This window comes from Canis lupus, chromosome 15 (assembly GCF_011100685.1).
Source record: "Canis lupus familiaris isolate Mischka breed German Shepherd chromosome 15, alternate assembly UU_Cfam_GSD_1.0, whole genome shotgun sequence".
NCBI classification, from domain to species: Eukaryota; Metazoa; Chordata; class Mammalia; order Carnivora; family Canidae; genus Canis; species Canis lupus.
This window is the reverse complement of record NC_049236.1, coordinates 16,982,754-16,993,248: the sequence shown is the minus strand read 5'-3', so window position 1 is coordinate 16,993,248 and position 10,495 is coordinate 16,982,754. Positions and strand designations below refer to the sequence as shown.

At 53.7% G+C, this 10,495-nt stretch overlaps 1 protein-coding gene across 12 annotated transcripts; it reads right to left on the bottom strand.

The window, feature by feature from the left end:
• Positions 1-5,913: 5,913 nt before the first annotated feature.
• Positions 5,914-10,160, bottom strand: C15H1orf210 (chromosome 15 C1orf210 homolog). 12 transcript variants are annotated; one of them, XM_038557589.1, is made up of 6 exons: positions 10,022-10,160; positions 8,177-8,271; positions 7,874-7,970; positions 7,442-7,494; positions 7,193-7,309; positions 5,914-7,067 (listed from the first exon to the last, which is right to left on the bottom strand). In XM_038557589.1, the coding sequence occupies exons 5-6, from the start codon at positions 7,209-7,211 to the stop codon at positions 6,760-6,762; spliced, it is 327 nt and encodes a 108-aa protein (XP_038413517.1). In that variant the 5' UTR covers positions 7,212-7,309; positions 7,442-7,494; positions 7,874-7,970; positions 8,177-8,271; positions 10,022-10,160; the 3' UTR covers positions 5,914-6,759. The 12 variants fall into 12 exon arrangements, with proteins under 12 accessions (XP_038413517.1, XP_038413518.1, XP_038413513.1 ...); XM_038557590.1 differs by lacking the exon at positions 10,022-10,160 and adding an exon at positions 9,567-9,721; XM_038557585.1 differs by lacking the exon at positions 10,022-10,160 and adding an exon at positions 9,483-9,617.
• Positions 10,161-10,495: the final 335 nt, after the last annotated feature.

Here is a 10,495-nt window from a genome sequence, read left to right as displayed (position 1 = left end):
GTGTGTCTCTCGTGAATAAGTAAATAAAATCTTAAAAAAAAAAAAAAAAAACTAAAGGAAGGGCACCCGGCTGGCTCAGTTGGAGGAGCATGCCACTCTTGATCTTGGGGTCATGAGGTTGAGTCCCATGTTGGGCCTAGTGATGACTTTTAAAAACCCAAATAAGGAGCAGAAGGTTTATTTGAGGAAAACAAACAAATTAAATGCTACAAAAAAAAAAAAAAAAAAACTAAAGGAAAACAGAAGCACAGGTCTAAAGAAAGGGCGGGGGGCCAGGTTACATCGCACCAATGTCCCAATAAGCAGCCACCACAGGCAAGGCCTTCCTTGAGCTCCCCTGGGAAGGACGCCAGGTGAAGACCATGGCCCTGCCCCCAGAGGGCCGTTCCAAAGGGCAGTGGAGTAGTACCTACACACCCAGTAGGACGTGGGTCTGGGTAGGAGCTGGGTGGACGCATGGGCAGGGCAGAAATGTCGCTACTTCTGCAGTCACTACAGCTGACTTCCCAGGACCTGGTACCCCCAGCTTGTTGGCTCAGAGCATCTCCCTAAATCCCATCTCAGGCCACACTACAACCAGCCATCCCCTGGCCCCTCCTGTCTTCATCTCCCTTCTGGTTAAGTTTCCATGACCCATCATTTCACCTGCTCCTTGACAGAGTCCTCAGCTCCTTAGCCCCCTGCCCCCTCCCCGTCCTTTGGTCCCAACCAATCCCTTCCCGTCTGCCTTCACTGTACCTGCTGCCTCACAGTGACTGGTTATTGGAGAGACCTGCCTTCACTGCACCTGCTGCACAGCCAGGCAGCCTGGGGTCACCATGGGTCCCTCATCACCCACCTCGACTGGTCTGCAATGCTACTCATCGCTTACACTGTTCCTCCCTGGTGGGCTCCTGCTTCCACAGCGGCTCCCAAGTTCTCTCCACGACCTTTCACACCCCAGCGTCACCCCCAGAACACCACCCTCTGCAGGGGGCTTGGCCTCCCTACCACGAGAAAGTGAGAGCCCCGTGGTGGGAAGAGCCCCGTGGTGGGAAGCCTTCCCCTTGCTCCTGCCAAATAGCTCTCCCTTCCTTCCCCTTTGTGGAATGGCCCTGTCAGCCCAGCCAAGGAATTTGGACTTTGTCCTCAGGACAATGAGAAACATGGAAAGCTTTTAATTAGGGGAGTACTCTGGCCAGAATAGGATTGGAGACCGAGGCTGGCCACAGTGCAGAGCCAGGAATTGGTCATCAGAGAAAAGAATCAGAAGAAATGTCCAGTCAGTCCCAGAGGTGCCATTTCTGCAGGCCCCTGGGGGATGAGAAGCAGCGGCCAAGCTAGGGAGGTGGAGAAGAAGGAGTATCCCAGAAAGAAGGGAGGGTCCAGAGATGAGAGAACTTGGGTCCTTCCAGGAAACACAGTGGATTCGTGTGGCCAGAACTGGAACATTCACTGGCAAGAGGCAAGGGGGCAGCCAGGGAGGAGCCCTGGGCCAGTCCTGGGCTCAGAGGCTTCAGAGCAGGTGGTCCCGTTTCTTAAGGTGAAGAGGAAGCTGGTGGAGGGTTTTAAGGAATGGACTGGTCAGAATTGTGCTTTAGAACGGTCATTCTGCCTGCAGCGTAGAGAATTAATTAGAAGGGGCAAGACTAGGGACGGGGGAAGGTGTCGGTTGATGAATGCCATCTCCGGCTTGAGGCAATGGTGGCCCCAAGAGGTGGCTGTTGGGACGGAGTAAAACACGACAGATCTGATGAACGTTCAGAGGGTGCGATCAACATGTCCTTGTGACCGAGGAGCTCTTTAAGATGAGAGAAGTGTGATGGGTTGAGAGAATGTTGAGGGAACGAGAGGCTTAAGACGGGAGGCAGAGAAGAGGCTGTTCTTTTTTTTTTTTTTTTTTTTTTATTTATTTATGATAGTCACAGAGAGAGAGAGAGAGAGAGAGAGAGGCAGAGACACAGGCAGAGGGAGAAGCAGGCTCCATGCACTGGGAGCCTGATGTGGGATTCGATCCCAGGTCTCCAGGATCGCGCCCTGGGCCAAAGGCAGGCGCCAAACCACTGCGCCACCCAGGGATCCCCAGAAGAGGCTGTTCTTAAAGGCCCTGAGTGGACAGGCAGGGAGGGTGGCTCCAGGGCACGTGACGGGGGCCAGGGCTTACGATGCCACATGGACAGGGGAGAAGCAAGAATGTGGGCACGGGTAAGTTGGAGCAGGAATTGAGGGAGGCCCTGACCAACAACTGACCCCAAAATGCAAGGCGGTGTTGGGTACAAAGCAAAGAAGGGGCTGAGGGAGAGACAGTGGGGTGGTCTGGGCCTAGACAGAGGTCTCCCTGGGCAGCAAGAGGAGGTAGAGAGAGGCACTTGCCAATGTGCCCCCAGTGCTCCATAGTCACATTTCAGGTCCTTGGCCATGTCACCTGGACCCTCAGATACTGGAAGAACATGTTCCAGCAACTTCTGGATGGTTCTTACATCACATCCAGCTACATCCCACATGAGACGTCACCCCTTCTAGGGACACTCAGGTTTCTAGAGGGGCTTTCTCGGGTGTAATACATGCTCCCTGGCACTCAGCTTTCTGCACGCGGATGGGGGGCTGCCTTCTGGAGTGTTCCCCAGGACCTGTAGCTCCCTGCACATAGCTGTGGAAGTCAGCCTCCGGGACTTGATTGGGGCATGCCACTTGTACCCTCACAGCCCACCCTCCCAAACCTGCAGCTTGCACCCTGAAACGTCTCAGCTCCCGCTCCCTCGGGGGAGGGGAGTGCCAGCCCAGGCCGGCTGGGAGCAAGTCCAGCTACCAAGACCAACGATCGGTACTTTGGGGTGAGATTGTGGTGCGGTTGCTGAGTGAAGTGGGCAAGTTGCAGTTAACTTGTGGGAGCCTCAACTTCTCAGTCTATGGGGGTGCCCACCCAGCGGGGCTGTCATAAAGAAGTGCTAGAGCTTCAGTGTCATAATTGTTGATGTTGTTACTGTTACCATGTTTTACAGGATCAGAGATTCTGATTCAAGTCCTTTGCTGTCCTTACTGGATCTTTTTTTTAAGGATTTTATGTATGTATGTATGTAGTATTTATTTATTTATTTATTCGTTCATTCATTCATTCACTCATGAGAGAGAGAGAGGGAGAGCACACATGTGTGTGCACACATTTAGCCATACAAGGAGAGGAGCAGAGGGAGAGGAAAGGGGAGGGGGAAAGAATCTCAAGCGGACTTCGGGCTGAGTGTGGAGCTGGACAGGGGGCTCAATCTCACAATTCCAAGATCATGACCTGAGCTGACATCAAGAGTCGGCCGCTTAACTGACTGAGCCACCCAGGTGCCCCCTCACCGGATCTTCTGACCTGAATCCTGGGATGCAGACACATCTAAATCTCCAGCCCAGAGTGAATGAGGAGGAGGGAGGCTTGGCAAGCTTCCGCTTCAAGATGAGCAGAAGCCAGCCTCTGCCCCTGGAAACCCCACATCAGGCATGGACTCCACGGCCACCCACAGCCAGCCCCTCGTCAGTGCACCCAGCCACCCAACCAGATACCAGGGCCACTTCGGTGCCTCCTTCCTACTCCCCACTTCTGACAGCAGGAAGCCTGCCAATGCCACCTCCCTCCTGTCTCTGGAATCTCTGTTCCCTGCCACACCCTAGGCAAGTCTTATCACCTCTCTCTGGGGCTCTCCCCTCCAACCCATTGGCACAGCATCCAGAGTGACTTTTCTATCACGATTACATCACTCCCTGGCCCAAAAAGTCCACAGACAAGCCCCAGCTGCTCTCATATTGAAGTGCAAGCTGCCTTGGCACCAAAGCCCTCGCTGATCTGACCCTCCCTCCAGCTTCATCACTGCCCGGGGCACCCCTCGATCCCTGCCTTTCTCTCAACCTCCTTCCTGTATCAGTCCTGCCCTCCCCTTTCTTCTCGGCTTGCTCTTTCCTCAAAGGCTAGCACTGCAGCCAGTGGCCACATGTGGGGTGGCCACCCGGCTCCTGAGGACTCCCTCTTGTCTGGGAATGACCTGAACAAACAGGCAGGCACCGAAGTCACATGCGCACAGCAGGAGGCTGCCCCCATTCATAGCTGGGTAGGTACTTGACCCAAATTGGGCTGCTGACATTCTGACATTCTCCCCCCCTCCCCACCGCCGAGTACTTGAAACTTGGAACCAAGAACTCGGGAGTCCCAGGCATGGAGTCTCATGAATGCCCACAGGTGACAGAGCATGAGAGATACTGTTCCTGTCCTCAAGCTGCTGGAGCCCTCTGCTTCCTGCCTTCCTGAGTCCGTTGTCCCTTTAATTCTCTTCCCATTGTTTGAGACCAAAAAAAGCTTAAATTTCTCCCTTCTTTAATCTGCCTCCCTTGGTTGGATTATTTGGGTTTTTTTTGGTATCTCGTTATATAACTTCTTTATATATTTTGGATGCTAACCCTTTATTGGATATGTCATTTGCACACCTCTTCTTCCACTCAGTGGGTTGTCTTTTAATTTTACAGAAGACAGGAAAAGACATTTCTCCAAAGAAGACATACCAAGAGACACATGTAAAGATGCTCAACATCAGTCATCATCAGGGAAATGTAAATCAAAAGGCCATGAGCTATCACCTCCCACCTGTCAGAATGGGTAAAGTCAACAACACAAGAGGATACAGAGGATGTGGAGAAAGGGAAACCCTCGTGCACTAGTGGTGGGAATGCAACCTGGTGCAGCCTCTGTGGAAAAGTGTGGAGGTTTCTGAAAAATAATTAAAAATAGAACTAGCGTATGAGCCAGCATTCACACTACTGAGTATTTTTACCCAAAGAATTCAAAAGGATACACGCACCCCTATGTTCATTGCAGCATTATTTACAACAGCCAAATTACGGAGTCAGCCCAAGTGTCCACTGATAGATGAGTGGATAAAGAAGGGGTACATATGCATACATACCATATGTATATAATGGAATATCACTCAGCCATAAAAAAAGAATGAAATCTTGTCATTTGCAATGACAAGGATGGATCTAGAGAGTATAATGCTAAGCAAAATAAGTCAGTCTGAGAAAGATAAGTAGCATATGATTTCACTCATACATGGAATTTAAGAAACAAATGAACAAAGGGGGGAAAGGGGAAACGAAGAAACCTACTCTTAACTACAGAGAACAAGCTGATGGTTACCAGGGAGGAGGATGCGGGGAAATGGAGGATGAGGATTAAGAGTACACCTGTCATGGGATGGTTCCAGCGGTTGAGTCTCTGCCTTTGGCTCAGGGCGTGACCCCACGGTCCTGGGATGGAGGCCCAGGTCGGGCTCCCTGCATGGAGCCTGCTTCTCCCTCTGCCTGTGTCTCTGCCTCTCTGTGTCTCTCATGAATAAATAAATAACATCTTTAAAAAAAAAAAGTACACTTGTCATGATGAGCACTGAGTAACGTATGGAATTGTTGAATCACACACACACACACACACACACATACACACACACACACAGAACAGGACAAAACTGCCTCCCTTGCCCCAATCTCCCCAGCAAGGATGAGCCTGTCCTTCTCCTCCTCATCAGCTTGATAAAGTCTCCTACATTCGACTCATTCCCTCACCTTTCATCTACTCACTCCTCAGTCTGCAGTACAAGCTTGACAATTATTTATTTAGCATCTGCCATGCACAAGAATGAGGACACAAAACTAGACACGGCCTGTGGCTTCAGGGAGTTCACAGTCTAGCCGTGGGGACCCGCACAGCAAGGGGGACATGCAAACTCTAATACAGATTAAAATCAACGGGGCCAGAGAAAGGCAGAGGAACTCACAGTGCGTGTTGGCGGGGAGGGGGAGCAAGTCTCCGGAGGAGGGGCTGCGTGAGCAGTGTCTTTTCCAGCGACAAGGGACACTTTTAAGCACGAGTCCCAATTCAGGAAAATAAAAATTAGTGACTCCTTTTTACTTTCATTTAAGACAAAAATAGGTTTAATTAGTACCTGTGAAAAATGTAATATAACCATTTCAATCACTCACTTTATTGAAAAAATTTCAACAAGATACTTGGCACACTGGATTTTACCTACTAAAATGTCATCATCTTGGTACATCTGAAATGCTGGCAGGTAGGCGGGTCATAGGGGGTCTGTTGGCCAGGGATTTCATCACTGTCATAGAGGATTTTTTTTAAAGATTATTTATTTGAGGGGGGGAGAGAGAGAGAGAGAGAGAGAGAGACCTTGCACGCGCACACACATATGTGTGAGCAAGCTGGGGATGGGGCAGAGAGAGAGAGAATCCCCGGTGGGAGAACCTGATGTGGACTCCACCCCAGGACCCTGAGATCATGACCTGAGCCAGCTGCACAACCGACTGAGCTGCCCAAGTGCCCTCTGTCATGGACGATTTGAGAGAACAGAAGGGCAGTGTAAGCCAGGGAGACAGGGTAAGCAAGAAGTGCATGGGAAAACACCTTGCAGGAGAAAAGGAGTAACAAATAACGAGTTTTCTAGGGAGTGAAGTTGAGAAAGGCAACTAAGGGAACCAAGAGGCTGACAGAGGCCCTATTTCTCCAGCCAGGCCCTTGGTAGTTGTCCTGAGAACTGCAGGGAGCCATTGAGGGTGATGGAGCAAGAGAAGGTTTATCACCGTAGTGCTAGTGTCAGGGAAGGGAGGATCGCTCTACCCCTGGTTAGCCCTTAAGCCCCAGACACCTCTGGCCCCGAGGCTTGTGGCCTCCACGTGGTATCCTCCACCCTAAACTTGTCAGGTATGGGGAGGGAAGGGGGTGTCCAAAATCAGGGCTCAGAAGGAAAAGTTGTCCCTGTTCCCCTCTGTCTCCAGCCCACCAGCCCCAGGCTGAATGTAATTGTCCTCGATGAAGCCATCATCATCCTCTTCGCCCACGTCCGGGAAGGCTGCCTTCCCTATCCTGGGCAGCTGGTGGTGCTGGTAGCTGGTATGATATTTGCGGCAGAGGTAGCATTTGGCAGCAAGCGCTATGAGGAGGGAGAGGACCACAGCGCCCAGCACAACCCCGACCAACACAGGCCATGCCCGGGCCCCGGTGGCCAGTGCAGGGGACACGGCTGATGCTGAGGGCCCCACAGTGGCTGCGGAGAAAGGGACAGCATTAGGGTTGGGGGCCCCAGATGGGTTCCCTGGGGAAACCAAAAGGTCCAGCGGGGACAGGGTCCTCCCCGCAACCGCCTCCTCGGCCTCCTTCCCACTCACTCACTTTGGTTCAGCTCACTCATCGAGAGGCCTGAAGACGCCGGTGAGCCTCGGCTTCTGCCAGAAGAGCTGGGGCTCCAAGGAAACCCCTAGATGCCAGGCAGCCCTGGAGCTCAGAGTCCTAGAACATACACATGCACGTGGGTGTCCGGGAGGCCGCAGGAGCACATTAAAGGGCAGACTCACGGCCACGTTAGGGCACGGAACAATTGACCAGAACCAGTCATGCACAAAAGGGAAATAAGCTGAGTACCTGGAAATTGGCTATTTGTAAGGGAATGCTATAGGATCCAGCTCTGCAAGCTCCTGAAAAACATCAACACTGGAACTTACTAAGCACCATGTGTGATTCAGGCACCAGGCATGTGCTCATGGCACCCTGTGATGTGGGGATAAACATTATCCCCTCTCTGTAGATGAGGACCCTGAGGCCCAGAACAGTGAACTAATTCAGCCAAAGCCCCAGGACTTGAACCCAGGTCTCTGATACCAGGGCCCAGACCCAGTCTGCTTTGTGAGCAGAGGCTGGGACGTGGGGCAGAGGCAGTTCTGGCCTCAGGGGTTAGGCAATAGCAATTGCTTCAAGCTAATGAACCAAAGTAGAGACCACATGTGGAGGACAGCACCAGTCCCTAGGTGGGCAGGGGCCCCACTCCTCCTCAGTCAGGAGCTCCTGCTTCCCCACCTTGACCCGCAGCTCCTCAGACACATCCCTTGTCCATTGACCTCTGTCTGCCCTCAAGAGGGAGGCAGTCTTCAGGGAGGAGCCAACTGTGGATCACCTGGATCAGGAAATCATCTGGATAAGAACTACTAGGGCTAGGGCGGAGCTAGAGGAGGAGCACCTGAATTAAGGGAGTATCTGGAGGAAGATCATCTAGGCTTGAGAATACATATGGGGGAGCGCCTGAATCAGAGGAATGTCTGGGGGAGCAACACCTGAATCTGAGGAGTAACTAGAGGAAGAGCACCTAGGTTAGGGAAGTACCTGTTAGAGGAGCAGCTAGGCCTGGAGATTATCTGCAGGTGGAGCACCTGAATCAGAGGAGTACCTGGGGAGGAGCATCCAGGCTAGAAAAGCACCTAGGAGAGAAGCATCTCATTTAGGGGAGTACCTCCCACATTCTTTGATACAGATGTCTTAATGAAACCCTCCTTCCTCCCCTCCAACCTGTCACCAAGCCCCATCAGTTCTTCCTGGAACTAAATATCTCTAGAATGGCTCTGACCCTCCTCTGCACCCCACTGCCACTGTCCCCATCCAAGCTACCTTCATCTTGTACCTCGAGGTCTTGCATGACCTCCTAACCCTGTCTTTTCCCACTTTCCATCCATTCCTCATGGTGATGGGCCTAACGCCCCCATCTGACCCCATCACTCCCCCACTCTTAAAAATTCTTCAGAGCTCCCCAGGCCCTCTGGGCTGCACAGAGATTCCTCAGCATATTCTTCAAGGCCTCACAACCCAGCACATGTCCTCTGACCCACTCGTCCTCTTGTCCACAGTCCCCTCCCCCACGCTCCACACACACACACACACACACACACACATGCACTCACATGCACACACACACACACACCCCATCACCCACCCTCTTGTTTGCCACCCACCCCCTCCTCTGTACTTTGAGTTCCCCATCCCTGATGGCCAAATCAGACCATACCTGCTTGTGAGGTTGTCCCAGGACCACCCCCCTTCCATGACCCCTTCCCTGGCCTACCCAGTCAACTGCCCATCAGAATCAGCCAGTGACTAACTGGGCAGCTGCCTGGGGCCAAGGACCAGGCTGATTAATGTGTCCCCCGGTGCTGGCAGAGAGCCGGGCGCTCAGGGGCTCGCTGCGGGTCAGAGTAGGGGACAGCTGGAGAGTGAAGAGGGGAGCGTTAGAAAGGAGAGCTCCGAAAAAAAAAAAAAAAAAAAAGAAAGGAGAGCTCCGTCACTCATCACTCACTGGGGGCCTACTCTGGGCCCCACACTAGGCACTGGATCCTCAGAAAATAAGATTTTGATCAATGGAAATGAATTGTATTCATACTGACCTCTCTAAGATTTTACTCCTACTTCCTTCCTTCCTGCCCTCTCCCTGTGAATTCTTCTCAAGGACACACACACCTCCACAGGCCGTCACCCTACCCCCACAGGTCACATCTGTCTCTTCCATCCACAAACACACACCCTCTGATCTCCCAGACATACACCCCTGATTTGTGGCTCCTTTCAAAGCTCCCAGGAGCCCTCAGGGATCTGCGGGATCCCCCTCTCAGGCCCCCCTGTCTCCCCCTCTGCTCCCCACCTGTAGGAACTGTGCACAGTCCAGGGAGGACGCTTCCGGCTGGAGCGGGCAGGACCTGGACAGGTGGGCGGGCCACTGACTCACCTGGGGACGCCGCCGGCGGGCGGGGCCGAACCCGCAGGTGCGGGCGGAGGGCGGGGCGGCCGGCAACGCCTCCAAGCGGGAGGGCTCGGGAGTACACTCCTTCCCGAGCTGTGGCGGGGACCCTCTGGGCGCAGGTCCCACCCCCACCCCCAGGGCGGAGGGTGGGAAGCCAGTGGCGTGGGAGGGGGCGCGGGGGGCGGTGCTGGGATCTGAGAGGGGTGCAGCGGGCCCTAGAAGGGGCGGGCAGGCACTTCAGCAGGCGTGTGCTCGGGCTCCCAGCCCTGATGTGCCAGTGAGTTTCTCGTGACAGGTGCAAAGTCCAGAGAAGGGGGGTGGGGAGCTCCTCCCTGGCAGCAAAGCCGCCTGGCCAAGGACACGCTGAACTGCCTGCAAAAATGTGTGCGAGCCTACGCTGGGGGTCGGGGGGTGGGGTGGAGGTCATTGGGGGAGCTTACCTGTGCCCTTGAGGTCTGCTGTGTGCCTGAGCCCTGAGCGTCTACCTGGATAGAGGCTTCTAGGCTTCATCTGGTCGCAAGGATCCTGGGAGCCCACAGAGCTGAGCTCTGAACCTGTCGCCTTACTCCTCAGCTCCAGGCCTGGTGCCTCCTGGCCTTTAAGACCCAGCTCTAGAGTCACCTTCCCCGGGGCATTAGGTCCTCCCAGACTAGCCCTCCCCCCCGACCTCTCCCACCCCCCCACCCCCACTCCTCACACACACACACACACACACACACACCCCACCCCACCCCCCAAGCCCCACCTTCCGCAGGAGCTTTTTCACAGGGGCCGGGTTTTGACATCAGAGTTCCCAGCACCTGATGCAGGGCAGGCTCAGTAAATGCTTAAAGGAAGACGTGTTAGGAGCTAAGCCACGAAGCACAAGCCTTCACGGGGAGCCACAGGGCACAGCCAGGGCAAGAGCTGCTGCG